The sequence below is a fragment of the Octopus sinensis genome, linkage group LG29, assembly GCF_006345805.1.
Source record: "Octopus sinensis linkage group LG29, ASM634580v1, whole genome shotgun sequence".
Taxonomy (NCBI): Eukaryota; Metazoa; Mollusca; class Cephalopoda; order Octopoda; family Octopodidae; genus Octopus; species Octopus sinensis.
In genome coordinates this window covers 12,569,889-12,587,388 of record NC_043025.1, presented here as the reverse complement: position 1 = coordinate 12,587,388, position 17,500 = coordinate 12,569,889, and the positions used below count along the sequence as shown (strand labels likewise).

At 42.9% G+C, this 17,500-nt stretch overlaps 2 protein-coding genes across 3 annotated transcripts in view; both read left to right on the top strand.

Annotated features, from left to right (window-relative positions):
* Positions 1-17,500, top strand: part of LOC115226090 (transmembrane protein 199) — an 18,651-nt gene that overhangs the window by 921 nt on the left and 230 nt on the right. Inside the window, exons 2-6 of one of the 2 annotated variants that reach the window (XM_029797069.2) lie at positions 9,660-9,739; positions 10,768-10,857; positions 12,964-12,997; positions 14,780-14,898; positions 17,174-17,500. The exon at positions 17,174-17,500 is cut by the window's right edge and continues 230 nt beyond it. In XM_029797069.2, the coding sequence (XP_029652929.1) occupies positions 9,660-9,739; positions 10,768-10,857; positions 12,964-12,997; positions 14,780-14,898; positions 17,174-17,251 (401 nt within the window). In that variant the 3' untranslated portion in view covers positions 17,252-17,500. Of the gene's footprint in view, positions 1-9,659; positions 9,740-10,767; positions 10,862-12,963; positions 12,998-14,779; positions 14,899-17,173 lie in introns of both variants that reach the window. The other variant, XM_036515004.1, reaches the window with a different exon arrangement.
* On the top strand, positions 1,932-5,867 carry LOC115226089 (TBC domain-containing protein kinase-like protein). Its single transcript, XM_036514999.1, is given in 3 exon segments — positions 1,932-4,037; positions 4,040-5,559; positions 5,695-5,867. Coding segments are annotated over 2 exon segments (2,670 nt in total). The 5' UTR covers positions 1,932-2,362; the 3' UTR covers positions 5,035-5,559; positions 5,695-5,867.

Below are 17,500 nucleotides of genomic sequence, written 5' to 3'. Positions count from 1 at the left end.
GTAGCCTATATATATATATATATATTATATATATATAATATATATATATACACACACTTATTTAAAAGTCCGTTCGTCGGACTGTCCGACGAACGGGAACGTGAAACTCCGAGTAAACAGGTTTTGTTGAATTTTCTGCTGCTTTTAAATAAAGCATATTACTCTACCCCTGGTATTTGAGTACTCTTTTTTCCACCTTGTTTCACATTTGTGTTTACTCCGGTATATATATATATATATATATATTATATATAATATATATATATATATATATACACACAGATACATACACACATACACGACGGGCTTCTTTCAGCTTCTGTGTACCAAATCCGCTCTCAAGGCTTTGGTCGGCCCAGGCCATAGTAGAAGACACTTGCCCAAGGTGCCATGCAGTGGGACTGAACCCGGAATCATGTGTTTGGTAAGCAAGCTACTTACCACACAGCCACACCTGTACATGTTTGTTCACATTATTTTGAATTGATCCTGCTCATAGCTTTGAGGTTTCTATTATGTGATTGTTTTTTTTTTTAGAATGACATTGTAGAGCAAGTGTGAGAGGCTGGATGTGGCCAGTTTCAATATGAAATAGGTCAAGGGTCAAAAGAGAAATTTTGTTGACAGAACCAAGGCCTGTGTCACGCGTGTTGAGGGTTCAAATGAATTAACGGATGAAGGGAAATAACTTCTATTTCTTTCTGAACCAAAGAAAAGAAAAACTGATTTTAAAAAGTCCTTCATGTGTACATATCTATGTCTTTCTGTCTGTGTTTGTGCCCCACCACCGCTTCGCAGTTGGTGTTGGTGTGTTCCCATCCCTGTAACGTAGCATTTTGGCAAAAAGAGAGCAATAAAATAAGTACTGGGTTTTTAAAAAAACGACCTTCGAATGTTGGGCCTCACAGAGGCAACGATTCGACCGAGACCCTTTGGAGATATGCTGTGACTGCGAAGACCCGACAAATGACGGCCTACTGTGCTTACCTTGGATCGTAGGGGGTACCTGCTGTGCTTGAGGAGACTTATTGAGTCAAGTACATCAACTTGAAACATCAAAATAAAAATCAAATAGAAATTATAGTCGACCTCGGCGGAATTTGAACTCAGAACGTAAAGACAGACGAAATGCCTATTCCTTCACGACCCACAAGGGGCTAAACATGGAGGGGACAAACAAGGACAGACAAACGAGTTAAGTCGATTACATCGACCCCAGTGCGTAACTGGTACTTATTTAATCGACCCCGAAAGGATGAAAGGCAAAGTCGACCTCGGCGGAATTTGATCTCAGAACGTAAAGACAGACGAAATAAATATTTCTTTACTACCCACGAGGGGCTAAACACAGAGGGGACAGACATAGGTATTAAGTCGATTATATCGGCCCCAGTGCGTAACTGGTATTTATTTAATCGACCCCGAAAGGATGAAAGGCAAAGCCGGCCTCGGCGGAATTTGATCTCAGAACGTAGCGGCAGACTAAATACCTATTTCTTTACTACCCACAAGAGGCCAAACACAGAGGGGACAAACAAGGACAGACAAAGAGGTTATGTCGATTATATCGACCCCAGTGCGTAACTGGTACTTAATTTATCGACCCCGAAAGGATGAAAGGCAAAGTCGACCTTGGCGGAATTTGAACTCAGATTGTAACCGCAGACGAAATACCTATTTCTTTATTGCTCACAAGGGGTCAAATACAGAGGGGACAAACAAGGACAGACAAAGGGGTTATGTCGATTCTATCGACCCCAGCGCGTAACTGGTATTTATTTAATCGACCCCGTCTGTAGAACACAAATTCGTAAAAGTTTCCAGAAAATTCTAAAAAAAATAGAGTAATGGGGGTGCTTTAAGGGTGCCCATACCAGAATTCCCCCGACGAAGGACGAGACGAGCACTAACTGCTATCCTTTTTGTCGTAGGGCTGCTGGATCGGCCCTGACCGAGGGTTAAACAGCCACGCCTTCAAATAGTGTAAACATCACGTGATGAAAACAGGAAGCAGCGGGTATTTAAGTAGGGGAGATAACCTAAGAGCAACTTCCGGAGGGCGTACATTTTTGATTTGGTCATGTTTCACCGTGACATCGTCTCGGTTTCTGTTTGTGGGGACCAGGAAATCAGAAAGGGGATCCAAGCATGCTACGACTCCCTGCTGGCCTACTGGATGTGTTAAGTAGCGAATTGATGTATTTCTAGTTTTGTGTCACGTCCGGATTGTCTGTTTTTTGGGGACGATCAGGAACCAGTTTGTTTATATCTCCCAGGGACGGCAACCTGGTTACGTGTAGGAAGAAAGAACAAAAAAGCAGAAATAATAATAATAATAATAAGAAGAAGAAGAAGAAGAATCATGTCAAAGGTTGGCGAAGCCGAGTTTAGCGTGACGACGTTTTTCGCCTCTTGTCATCCGAACGACAAATGCGGTGCAAACGGCCTGCCCTTAACACCCAACTCCATCAAGATCCTCGGCAAATTCCAGCATTTGACTACGCTGGGACACCCCAGCCTCTGCAAATACATACATATATCCCGCGGCAAGCACGAACGGCTGATTGTTGTCGCCGAACACTACAAAAGCAACCTGAGCCAGCGGATGAAGGACCAAGTACCTATGAACGAAGCGGATTTGCTGAAAATGGCTTTTGACATCATCGAAGGACTGGATTATCTGAGTAAGAAAAACATTATTGTCAAAAACTTGTGCCCCGATACGATTCTGTTTGATAATGAAGGCAATGTGAAAATTTCAAAGTACGGTATGAACTATATGACCGAATGGGGACAGAACGTTGCCTACCCGCTCGGCCTGGTCCGTTATATGGCACCCGAAGTCATCTGTTGTGGCCCCGTAGTGGTCGATGAATTCAGTAATGCTGTCGTGCAACTTAATTTAGGACCGAAAGTCGATATTTGGTCCCTGGGTCTTGTCCTGCTGGAGGCATTTGTTGGTCGTCAACTGTGGGCGACGGCAACTCTACAGCAGGCCATCAGTAAAATTTTGGCCTTCGTCAATTCCGAATACGAACCCATGGATATAATCCTGAAGGACAATAAATTAGAAGATGTTGTGAAGACACTCTCTCCTGAGACAGTCGACCTGTTAAGAAAATGTCTCACAGTGAGCCCTATCAATCGCCTGTCCTCTTCGGAATTGCTTCAGCATAAAGCTTTTGCATCGAAAATACCCCGGGGAATTCCTTACCTGAACGGGATCCAGTTCTTTTCCAGTAGAATCGACTTGAAGCATTTGGAGCTCCCCACTGAAGGTCAGATAGCATTGATGAGAAAAGTCGACAACCTCTCTCAGCGGACGATGGAAGAAGTGTATTACCTGTGGAGGCTGGCTGGGGGTGACCTTGAGTCTGTTCTTAAGCGGGCTGGCTTGATCAAATCGAGACCGCCGGTTACTCTTTTACCTTGCTTTATTTTGAACACTGGCGAATGGTTTGGTCAAAAGCGCGACCAGTCTGAACTTTTGGACAACACCATGATAGCGTTGTCGCAGGAACAGCTTAGAAATAGACTGAAGGATATTGGAGATGCATTTTACTACCCCTTATTAGAAGATGAGAAAGAGATGCTCAGGGGTCTACCGACGTCTCCCAGCAGTGGTGACCTCTCTCAGGCAGCTACGTTACCTCTCATCATTCGAGAGAAAGACGTGGAGTACCAGTTTCACCGTATCATTCTCTACGAACGCTTACTGTTGGGCTATCCATTCAAAAAAGCCCATATCTGGAGAGAAGCCAGAGTCGATACACCTCCTTTGTACCGAGCTCAGGTGTGGGCGGCACTGCTCGAGGTTGAAGGCGACATCCAAGTTCGTTACGATTCCATTGATAAAGAGACCCCTACACCAACTGACCGACAGATCGAAGTAGACATACCACGTTGTCATCAGTATCACGAGTTACTGTCATCACCTGAAGCCCATAAAAAATTCAAACGAATTTTAAAAGCCTGGATCATCAGCCACACGGAGTACGTCTATTGGCAAGGACTTGATTCCTTGTGTGCTCCCTTCTTGGCCTGAACTTCAATAACGAAGCCCTAGCTTTTGCCTGCCTGGATGCTTTTATACCAAAATACCTGAATAAATTTTTCCTGAAGGATAACTCACCTGTCATCCAGGAATACCTGGCTGTATTCTCCCACCTGGTTGCCTACCACGATCCTGAATTAAGTAACCATCTTGATGCCATTGGCTTTATCCCGGATCTGTATGCAATTCCTTGGTTCTTAACGATGTATGCCCATGTATTTCCTCTGCACAAAATTGTTCACCTCTGGGACACTTTGTTGCTTGGCAACTCGTCTTTCCCGTTGTGTATCGGCGTTGCTATTTTACACCAGCTCCGCGATAGACTTCTGGCATATGGCTTTAACGATTGCATCCTCCTCTTCTCCGATATGCCGGAAATCGATATTGAAAAATGCGTCCAAGATTCCATCAAAATTTTCTGCAGCACACCAAAAAGTGCAACGTTCCGTCAGCATGCACACGTGTCCAAAAAGTCCGTGTGGCCACACACTCGAACAAGCACATCCTATTACACCAAAGAGTATAACAACCCACAGACCAATGAACTCTCAAAAGACAACATTCCAATCGAAGAACTGAAACTCGAGAAGTGTCCAAGAATATCGGCTGAAGACTTGATAGATCTCGGGGAGCTGAGAACGGCTTCGGTTTCAAGGAGTCCAACAGCAAAACCCAAACTGCTGATTATCGACATAAGATCTGCAGAGGACTTCAAGCGGGGCACCGTACCAGGGAGCATTAACATTCCTTTCCATAATGCTTTCAATGCTGACGGAACCCTGATGTCGACCCAAATGGCGCAGATCCTCACCAACCATCGGTTACAGGTCAAAGTGGTCATCGGAACCCTTATAAAGACAATGTCGGAGTTTGCAAATTCCCTTGTTGCCCTCGGCTGCCCTCGTGTTTCTACGCTGCATCATGGAATTGATGTGCTAAAACCTACAGGCCTGTTAACAGTGCCACCTGCGGATATTTAAAAATCACCAACGCTGTGATGAGGGAAGGACAGAATCAGTAGATCATTGTACAAAAATAACTCTTTTAGTATTTAAATCCAAACTCTTACAATCTGGGTTCTAAACCCATAGGGGGTCAACATTTCCTTTCGTCCCTTTAGGGGGTTGATAAAGTAAAGGAGGGAATAACAGAATCGGTACATCGTTGTACAGAATAACTTTTCTAGTATTTAAATCCAAGCTCTTACAATCTGGGTTCTAAACCCATAGGGGTCAACTTTTCCTTTTGTCCCTTTAGGGGGTCGATAAAGTAAAGGAGGGAATAACAGAATCGGTACATCGTTGTACAGAATAACTTTTCTAGTATTTAAATCCAAGCTCTTACAATCTGGGTTCTAAACCCATAGGGGTCAACATTTCCTTTCGTCCCTTTAGGGGGTCGATAAAGTAAAGGGGGGAATTACAGAATCGGTACATCGTTGTACAGAATAACTCTTTTAGTATTTAAATCCAAACTCTTACAATCTGGGTTCTAAACCCATAGGGGTCAACTTTTCCTTTTGTCCCTTTAGGGGGTCGATAAAGTAAAGGAGGGAATAACAGAATCGGTACATCGTTGTACAGAATAACTCTTTTAGTATTTAAATCCAAGCTCTTACAATCTGGGTTCTAAACCCATAGGGGTCAACATTTCCTTTCGTCCCTTTAGGGGGTCGATAAAGCAAAGTGACAAAGATTGGAACAGATTTCTACATCCTGGATACGAATACAAGACAGACATTATTTATATTCTTTTGTTGTTGTTTCCGGATGTTTTGATATTTTGAAAAACCTAATGAAAACTTGGAATTTTATTTTTGTTTTTGTTATTTATTATTTATTTTTTTTTGTTATCTTTCACTTATTTTCAGTCGTTAGTCTGCGCCCATGCTGGGGCACCGCCTTGAAGAATTCATTCTCCTTTTAAGCCTAGTACTTATTCCATCAGTCACTTTTGCTGAACCGCTAAGTTACCGGGACATAAACACACCAACACTGGTTGTCAATCAGTGGCGGGGGACAAACACAGACACAGAGACACACACACACACATATATACATAAATATATATATGATGGGCTTCTTTCAGTTTCCACCTGCCAAATGTATTCACAATGCTTTGGTCAGCCCAAGACTATAGCAGAAAGACACTTACCCAAGGTGCCATGCAGTGGGACTGAACTTGAAACTATAGCCATGACTATACCTGAATTTAATATTTTTCTTAAAGTAAAAGTCTCTCTCTCTATATATATATACATATATATATAAAGCTGAAGTTGTCTGTGTATGGCAGGTTTGGTAGCCTTCAACAAACACTATCTCCTCCGAGACCCTGCGGCACAAGTTGACCAAAATTCAGAGTATGATAGAAGAAGGCTTGCTCTTCCTTCCGTATAAGAAAAAATTCAAATCGGACCATGTTAACACCAAAAATTATTTACATCAAAAAGGTGCTTTTTTTTCTATGAAAATCCCTATTTTTTTACGATTCTTTGACTGCTGTGTCTCCATTTTTCGGTGTATTTCAACCAGAAAAATGTTCACTTAAAGAGAATAACAAGCTACATAATGCAAAATTTTTTACTTTTCAAAATTCCAATTCTAAAAGGGTCGAAACAAACCCGAGCAACACCGGGCGATACTGCTAGTATATATATAAATTTAAAATAAGGGTGAAAAATTGAATATTAATTTGATTAATATCAATTTAAAACCAAAAGTGGTTTGGCATTTTAAAATCTCAAGATACGTCAAAAATTATATTACATACATATAAGAGGGGTGACCACTACGTGGACATCCATATGCTAGAAGTAGATCCGCTATGGTCTTACCACTAAGAAAGGAATGTTCTCAAGAAAATTTTCTTGAGAACATTCCTTTTTTCAACTACCAAAGTAACTTGGTTACTGAGGAAAGGAAAGCTTTATTTTCCTTCTGCTGTTCTTCATCGCCATCAGCATCATCTAGCATCTGTTTTCCATGATGGTATAGGTTAGACGGTTTAACTGAAATCATAAGCGGAAAGTGTAACCTCTCGAAAGAGCTGTTCTTCACTCCTGCTCCAGAGCGTCGGCTGCGGGGTCGCTCCGAAAAGCTCTATCTGCGACGATTTCATCTCAATCGAAGGAGAGGGGCTTTCTCCATCCGGGTTGTGGATCCGTGGGATAAGCTGCCGGATGAGATGGTGAAGATGCCGACGACCGCTCGGTTCAAAGTCTCCCTTGACCACAAGTGGCCTGAACTCTTTACATGAACACCACCCTGTACTTAACTCCATGTCCCCCTACATGGCCTTGCTTTTTGCTTTTTGAGCCAATAAAAATTGAATTGAATTGAATATATATATAAAGCTCTATCTACGACGATTTCATCTCAATCGAAGGAGAGGGGCTTTCTCCGTCCGGGTTGCAGATCCGTGGGATAAGCTGCTGGATGAGATAGTGAAGATGCCGACGACCGCTCGGTTCGAAGTCTCTCTCTTGATCCCATGTGGCCTGAACTCTTTACATGAACACCACCCTGTACATAACTCCATGTCCCCCTACATGGCCTTGCTTTTTGCTTTTTGAGCCAATAAAAATTGAATTGAATTGAATATATATATAAAGCTCTATCTACGACGATTTCATCTCAATCGAAGGAGAGGGGCTTTCTCCGTCCGGGTTGCGGATCCGTGCGATAAGCTGCCGGACGAGATAGTGAAGATGCCAACGACCACTCGGTTCAAAGTCTCTCTCTTGATCACATGTGGCCTGAACTCTTTACATGAACACCACCCTGTACATAACTCCATGTCCCCCTACATGGCCTTGCTTTTTGCTTTTTGAGCCAAAAAATTAACTAACTAACTAACTAAGATAAGCCAAAGAGCTGTACCAGGCTCCAGTCTGTTCTACCTTGGTTTCTATGGTTGGGTGCCCTTCCTAACGCCAACCACTCCTTAGCGTGTACAGGGTGTCTTTTACCTGTCACCAGCACGGGTTCCTTTTGCGTCTCACTGACATGGGTGCCTTTCATGTGTCACCAGCACATAATAATAATGATGATGATGATGATGACGATAATCACAATGAAGCACAACAAGAATTATTATTATTATTATCAGTATTATTATTGAGTGAGAGAGAAGTGCATGCCATCAAAGCATCACAGGGGTAAAATATATGAAGCCCAATTTCACTTCGCTGGATGTCTTCTCAGGCACAGTAAATCACCAAAAGCCTCAGTCACTTGTCAACGCCTGTGTGAAACGTGTGAACCAAAAGCCTGAAAACAAGCAAGAACACAGAGGACAAATTTACGAAAATGCTTTGTATGGGCATCGGTAATACATGTGATACGCAAAATATACTACCCTGGTGTCCATACATCACGTATGGCATTCATTCCCAATTTTTTCAACCACCAGGCTAACTTAGAACTTACGAAAAGAAAGCCTTGTATTGGGTTGTCCGGAAAGTTTGTGCCGATTTATAGTAGCTTACCTTTCGACTTATTTTAGACCATGGTTGAGTCCATAAAATAGGATTTGACTCCACCTCCATTTAGAGCACAGTTTAAGCTATCTTTTCGTGGAAGAAGGTTTATGTTCCTATAACCTGTGTTAATTCTGTAACCCTTTAAATTAAAAGATGAGAAAAATTCATTATCGGCATTTGATGCTTTGGGAACCAGACAAAAATTGCTGCAGCTCGGCTGGGATGTCCGGAAAGTCCGTGCCGATTTATAGTAGCTTACCTTTCGACTTATTTTAGACCATGGTTGAGTCCATAAAATAGGATTTGACTCCACCTCCATTTAGAGCACAGTTTAAGCTATCTTTTCGTGGAAGAAGGTTTATGTTCCTAAAACCTGTGTTAATTCTGTAACCCTTTAAAATGGAAGATTTTAAGTACCGAAAGTTCATTTTCGGCACTTGATACTTTGGGACCCAGACAAGAATTGCTGCAGCTTGGCTGGGATGTGTTACCCCACCCTCCATATTCACCAGATATTGCTCCTTCGGATTTCCACTTATTCAGGTCTCTGCAGAATAATCTTAATGGTAAAAATTTCAATTCCTTCGATGACGTAAAAAGATACCTTGATGAATTCTTTGCCATGAAACCACCTCAAATCTGGGAAGAGGGTATTTTCAAGATAAAAGAAAGATGGAGATGCATTGTGCAACAAAATGGTTCATATTTGGTTGATTAAAAATGTAATTACAAGTATTTATTGACCTTTTCCTTTCCTTTAAAAATCGGACAATATATATATATCCACCTTATATATATATGTATATATGTGTCCAATATATATATCATCATCATCATCATCATTGGACATTAAACGATGATGATGATATATATATATATATTGGACACACATATATATATATTTATAAGGTGGGCTTCTTTCATTTTCCATCTACCATATCTACTCACAGGGCTTTGGTCAGCCCAAAATTATAATAGAAGACACTTGCCCAAGGTGTTACAAAGTGGGACTGAACCTAGAAGACAAACTTCTTACCACAAGCCCTGCCTATTTATTCTTTCTTTCTTTTTTTCTTTCTTTTTTCCTCACCCTTCTCCTCATCTTTCATTTTGACCTTTCAGAGAGAACAGAACCTCTTTATATTCACGAAATGATAACAGACTCCGAATTGCACTTACAGAAATATGAACCTCCTCAAAGGGTAAGCCTTTTTGATGTAGAGGGTTGTTTAGCCCCAGGTGAATCTTGGTTGAATCGCAAATATGATCAGAGGTAGTTTTCTTGTGACTGTCATCATCCATTCTTTCATCATCATCATTTAACATCCCTTTTTCATGCTCAGGTACCTCGTAGTACTGGTCAGGTACCTTGTGACTCTGTTGTGTACCTCAGTCACTAGGCACCTTCCATCATTATGTATTCTCTCTTCTATCTATCTATCCATCCATCCTTCTTTCTATCTACCTACCTATCTATTTACCTACCTATCTATCTATCTACCTATCTACCTACCTACCTACCTATCTATCTATCTATCTATCTATCTATCTATCTATCTATCTATCTATCTATCCATCCATCCATCCATCCATCCATCCATCCATCCATCTACCTATCTATCCATCCATCCATTCATTCATCCATCCATCCTTCTTTCTATCTATCTGTCTGTCTGTCTATCCATCCATCCATCCAATCTATCTAGGTCGTCCCTCAGGACACCCCAAAACTATTTCCCCACTTATCTCAATCTTTCATAATGATCCTCAGCTCCTGTACTCCTTTCCATACCATTATCCTCCAGCAAGTTGTCAATACAGGCCATCTTCCTCCTTCCTCTCTTGGTTCTTCCTTCCGTTGGTTGCCATAGCACCAGCTTGTTAGCAATTTCATCAGTATGTCTGACGCAGCATCCAGCTAGCCTCATCTTTCTCTGCTATATCTTCAATGTTACCTTTGGCAGTCCCTGGTACAAGTCAGCGTTTGTTGTCTGACTCTTCCAGGAGACACTGAGTGCCATTTCTAAGCATCCTCGGATAACAACCATCCAACTGCTTCTTCAATGCTTTAGTGAGCGTCCATCATGTTTCAGCCCCGTATGGAAGAACAGACCCCTACTTTCAGTTTCTTTGCCAATTTTGAACTCCACACCTTTCTCTAGTTACTGGATATTTACTTTCAGTTTGTTTTGTTGCGGCTTACTGTCTCTTTGTCTGTCTGTGTGTCTAGAGTGCAGAGCTGGAGGTCAGAGTTCAAAGACTGAGGAGAGAGGCCGAAAACAGAGAATACAAACAAATGACCCAGAATGTTCACAGAACTGTAAGTATCTCCAAGACTCCAAGTCTATGTCTCTTTCTGCCAGTAATGTGTGTGTGTGTTAAAGCAAGGCCACGTAGGGGGACATGGAGTTATGTACGGGGAGGGTGTTCATGCAAAGAGTTCAGGCCACTTGTGGTCAAGGGAGACTTTGAACCGAGCGGTCGTCGGCATCTTCACTATCTCGTCCGGCAGCTTATTCCACGGATCCGCAACCCGGACGGAGATATGTAGATAGATAGGTAGGTAGGTAGATAGATAGATAGTTAGGTAGATAGATAGGTAGTTAGATAGATAGATACATACATAGGAAGACAAACAGATAGATAGATACAGACGTACATACATGCATACATACATAAGTAGATGTATATACATATCTATAAACATCAACATATGTTAGTTAGTTAGTTAATTAATTTTTTGGCTCAAAAAGCAAAAAGCAAGGCCATGTAGGGGGACATGGAGTCATGTACAGGGAGGGTGTTCATGCAAAGAGTTCAGGCCATTTCTGGTCAAGAGAGACTTTGAATTGAGCGGTCGTTGGCATCTTCACCATCTCGTCCGGTAGCTTATTCCACGGATCCGCAACCCGGACGGAGAAAGCCCCTCTCCTTCGATTGAGATGAAATCATTGCAGATAGAGCTTTTCGGAGTGTGTGTGTATGTGTGTCTGTGTGTGTGTGTCTGTGTCTGTGTGTGTGTGTGTCTGTGTGTGTGTGTCTGTGTGTGTGTGTCTGTGTGTGTGTGTGTGTGTGTCTGTGTCTGTGTCTGTGTGTGTCTGTGTCTGTGTCTGTGTGTGTGTCTGTGTGTGTCTGTGTGTGTGTGTGTGTGTCTGTGTGTGTGTGTCTGTGTGTGTGTCTGTGTGTGTGTGTGTGTGTGTGTTGTCTGTGTGTGTGTATCTGTGTGTGTGTGTATCATTCACCAATAGCAGTGGGTGAGTATGTTCTTAAGGTCAACATTCAGTTACTCAGAAGCACTTCTAGGCTTCATCACTAATTCGGTTCTCAACCAAATTGAATGGAATCTGTCTAGTAATGACGGTCCAGTCCTAAGCTAGATTTGGAGGTGGAATAATTGAAATTTGGTTCAGTAAAAATATCGGATCAAAATATGTAAAGTCAGTAATCATCATCATCATCATCATCATCGTTTAACGTCCGTTTTCCATGCTAGCATGGGTTGGACGGTTCAACTGGGGTCTGGGAAGCCAGGAGGCTGCACCAGGCTCCAATCTGATCTGGCAAGGTTTCTACAGCTGGATGCCCTTCCTAACGCCAACCACTCCGTGAGTGTAACGTGCCACTGGCATGAGGACCAGTCCAGCTTTACTGGCAACGGCTACGCTCAAAATGGTGTTTTTTACGTGCCACATGCACAGGTGCCAGGCGAGGCTGGCAACGGCCACGGTCAGATGGTGCTTTTTACGTGCCACCGGCACAGGAGCCAGACAAGGCTGGCAACGGCCACAATCGGATGGTGCTTTTTACGTGCCACCAGCACGTAAAATATGAGAGTTAAGTGAAAAATTGACCTTGAACCAAGATGTCTCAGTTATTTTAAAAGAAAACTAGCACTATGACTATCTCATCAGGAACATCTAAAATGCATGTTAAAAAGAGAGTGAGAGAGAGCAGGAGTGGGTGTGTGGTAAGTAGCTTGCTAACCAACCACATGGTTCCGGGTTCAGTCCCACTGCGTGGCATCTTGGGCAAGTGTCTTCTGCTATAGCCCCGGGCCGACCAATGCCTTGTGAATGGATTTGGTAGACAGAAACTGAAAGAAGCCCGTCGTATATATGTATATATAAGTGTGTGTGTTTGTGTGTCTGTGTTTGTTCCCCTAGCATTGCTCGACAAACGATGCTGGTGTGTTTACGTCCCCGTCACTTAGCAGTTCGGCAAAAGAGACCAATAGAATAAGTACTGGGCTTACAAAGAATAAGTCCCGGGATTGAGTTGCTCGATTAAAGGTGGTGCTCCAGCATGGCCGCAGTCAAATGACTGAAACAAGTAAAAGAGTAAGGGAGAGAAAATATTACCTGATAAACCTTGTCTTACGCCCCACCCTTATATCTTCTTAACTGTTTGTATATTTGTTTTATTTCAGAAAAAAATCGTGGATGGAAACGTTGGCAAGGAACGTGAGTATTTCATTACATATATTTGACAATCTATTTCTTGATGGCTGTGTGGTAAGCAGTCTGCTTTGCAGTGATCGGTATTGGGGTTCAACCCTTCCGGTACCCACCACCTCTAGACTATCCCTGGTTCTATGATACAACATCCCGATTTTAAAATGATCTAAATTAAAATCTTCAATCAAAATTTCATTTTAATTTTCTACATGTTCCGAAAATGTAACTCTGCCAAATAAAGTGTACTTCATATTTAAGGCTCTGATGAAGCGATTGGGTGTTGTCCTGGTACCCAACTAAATTCATTCCATAACATTTGGGTTTTGAAAATCAAAAAATCAAAAATCAAAAAATCAATCAACATAAATGGAAATTGTAGCTGTGATACCAGTGCCGGTGGCACATAAGAGAACCATCCGAATGTGGCCGTTGCCAGCGTTGCCCCGACTGGCCTCCGTGCTGGTGGCACGTAAAAAGCACCATCCGATCATGGCCGTTTGCCAACCACACCTGGCCTCCGTGCTGGTGGCACGTAAAAAGCACCCACTACACTCACCGAGTGGTTGGCGTTAGGAAGGGCATCCAGCTGTAGAAACACTGCTAGATCAGACTGGAGCCTGGTGCAGCCTTCTGGCTTCCCAGACCCCAGTTGCACTGTCCAACCCATGCCAGCATGGAAAGTGGACGCTAAGCGATGATGATGATGATAATGATGATGATCTTTTTGTTTTCTATTACCACTCCGTACTCACACACAATATTGTGTTCTGTACCATATGTGTTTTGAATTCTACCACATGTCCACCATGTGGTAGAATTCATGTGAAAGCGATGTGGTGGACAACGAAAAACCTGGCTGATGACAGTCAAGGCTGATCTGGAACCCAACCTAGGCCCCCATGTCTACGGCGTTCGCCGCTGGAATAAGGAGTGGTTGGAGATCACGCGGTCGTTAGCCTCAAATCGCCAGGACTGGTCGGCGTTTGTGAGAGATGCAAAACTGAGGATGAATGAAGCCAGCTCAACCCACCCCGGGTGGATGCTGTAAGAAGAAGAAGAAGAAGAAGAAGATTGAATTCTATACCCAGTTATTAGTCTCACAATGCCTAAGTGGATTATATATATATTTATATAATGTATGTCTGTGTATGTGTGTGTGTATATATATATATATATATATATATGTTGTTGTTGTTTGTTTCTTCTCAAGCCTTCCCTGGTTCATAAGGGCCGGTTTCTCGGTTTCCTTGGCATATAGGTTCCCCACATAGACGGGACGCTGGTCCATCGCAGGTGAGCTGCAAGATGCAGGAGGAAAGAGTGAGAGAAAGTTGTGGCGAAAGAGTCAGCAGAAATTTGCATATATATATATATATATATATATATACATATATATACATATATACGACTGGCTTCTTTCAGTTTCCGTCTACCAAATCCACTCACAAGGCTTTGGTCGGCCCAAGGCTAGAGTAGAAGACACTTGCCCAAGGTGCCACACAGTGGGACTGAACCCGGAACCATGTGGTTCTTAAGCAAGCTACTTACCACACAGCCACTCCTACGCCTAATACATATATATATGACAGGCTTCTTTCAGTTTCCGTCTACCAAATCCACTCACAAAGCTTTGGTTGGCCCGAGGCTATAGTAGGAGACACTTGCCCAAGGTTCCACGCAGTGGGACTGAACCCGGAACCATGTGGTTCATAAGCAAGCTACTTACCACACAGCCACTCCTGTGCCTATAACTTACAGTGTATTGTCATGTCCTGTCTTTTATTTCAGTGAAAGCTATGAACCTTCAAATAATCGCTGTTGTGAATTTTGTCCTCACTGTTGGTGGTGCTTTTGCCTTTGGTTACAAAGCTGCAGAAGCCAGTATGGAGGAGCCAGACATGGCCATCGTAAGTCGCTGCGGAGTTGCAAATGTTCATTTGATTCCGTTTTCATTTTTATGGTTTTTGCATACATGCAGCTTATGTGTGTATCCGTATGTATTTGTGAGCGTTCCGTGCGTGCCACACACACTCTCTGTAGAAGGAACCTGTGGAAGAGGTAGAACATACCCACTACTGTGGGTGCATGATACACACACACAGACACACACACACACACACACACACACAGAGACACACACACACAGACACACACACACAGACACACACACACAGACACACACACAGGCACACACACAGGCACACAGACACACACACAGACACACACACAGACACACACACACACAGACACACACACACAGACACACACACACACTCACACAGACACACACACAGACACACAGACACGCACACAGACACACACACACACACAACACACACACACACACACACAGGCACACACACACAGACACACACACAGAGAAACGCATGGGATGAGGTGGTGAAGCATGACCTTCGAACGTTGGGCCTCACAGAGGCATTGATAGGAGATCTGGCAACTAAAGTGAGATCGCAGTCATGGCCAATGCCAGTGTTGCATGTCCAGCCCCTTTAAGAGTACCCTTGATGTATCAGGCGATATGATATGCTTGAGAAGACCTGTTGAGTCAAGTAAAACCAAAATCGTAGCTGTGACCAGTGTCCCCTGACTGGCCCCCATTTCCAGTGGCATGTAAAATGCATCATCTGAACGTGTGTCCCTAGACTGGTTCCTGTGCCAGTGGCACGTAAAAGGCACCTCATGAATACGGTCGATACCAGGACCGCCTGACTAGCTCCCGTGCCTGTGGAACATTAAAAGCACCCACTACACTCTCGGAGTGGTTGGCATTAGGAAGGCATCCAGCTGTAGAACCATTGCCAGATCAGATTGAAACCTGGTGTAGCCATCTGGTTCACCAGTCCCCAGTCAAACCATCCAACCCATGCCAGCATGGAAAACGGATGTTAAACGATGATGATGATGATGTGTATATCTCATAACTTCAAGATTTCAATGAGCACTCCATAGGCTTGCGTACCCATAACCCTTTAGCATTCACATTACTCTGTTAAATGTAATACTTTTTTATTTAAATTGTTTTGAATTAATCCTGCATTATCTCATAGCTTTGAGACTTCAATGATGTGATTGTTTATTTTTAGAATGACACTGTAGGGTAGGTGTGAGAGGCTGGATCCGGCCTTGTTTTGAATTAATCCTGCATTATCTCATAGCTTTGAGACTTCAATGATGTGATTGTTTATTTTTAGAATGACACTGTAGGGTAGGTGTGAGAGGCTGGATCCGGCCTTGTTTTGAATTAATCCTGCATTATCTCATAGCTTTGAGACTTCAATGATGTGATTGTTTATTTTTAGAATGACACTGTAGGGTAGGTGTGAGAGGCTGGATCCGGCCTTGTTTTGAATTAATCCTGCATTATCTCATAGCTTTGAGACTTCAATGATGTTATTGTTTATTTTTAGAATGACACTGTAGGGTAGGTGTGAGAGGCTGGATCTGGCTGGTTTAATGGCTAAAGGGTTATCTCTATCCTTTTATTTGTTGCAATCATTAAACTGCAGTCCTTCTGGGACACAGCCTTAAAAGAGTTCAGTCAAACAATTTGACCCCAGTACTTTTTTGTTCTTGTATTTATTCTATTGGTGATGCCAGCGTCGCCTTGACTGGCTTTCGTGCTGGTGGCACGTAAAAAGCACCATCCGAATCGTGGCCGAAGCCAGTGCCACCTCGACTGGCTTCCGTGCCAGTGGCACATAAAATACACCAATCCGACCGTGGCCGTTGCCAGCCTCGCCTGGTACCTGTGTGGGTGGCACGTAAAAAGCACCCACTACACTCACAGAGTGGTTGGTGTTAGAAAGGCATCCAGCTGTAGAAACACTGCCAGATCAGACTTGAGCCTGGTGCAGCCTCCTGGCTTCCCACATCCTCAGTCGAACCGTCCAACCCATGCTAGCATGGAAAACGGACGTTAAACGATGATGATGATGATGGTTTCATTTTGTCAAACTGCTAAGTTACGGGGGTCATAAACAAACCAACATTGGGTGTCAGGCAGTGACAAGATACAAACATAACCACAAAGACACACACAAAAACCACGATGATGAAATTAAATGTTTGAAAAATATCGTGTTATGAACATTGATGATTAATAATTTTGCAATTCTTTCGATCCTTAATTAACTCGTTATTGTTTCCTCTCGTTTATTTCAGCAAATGTTAGTCGGGATCCTCTTAGGTACTGTCGTGTTTTTCGCTGATCTCTACTTTCTGGTAAAAAGGACCATGTGAAGTGGGTTTACCGTGGAGTGTCGTGGGGATCGCTGGAGCCATCAGACAAAATACCTTGTGGTGTTCGTTCGAGCCCTTTGCCTTCTCAGTCCAGATTCCAATGGGATTAATAATATGAAGTACCAGCTAAATACTGAGGCTGATGGAATCGACTGACACTATTCCTCAGATTTGTGAACCTTCTGCCAATCTTATGAGCTGTTGATTACTATATATATGGGTTGGTAAAACATCGGTAAATTGTAGGAC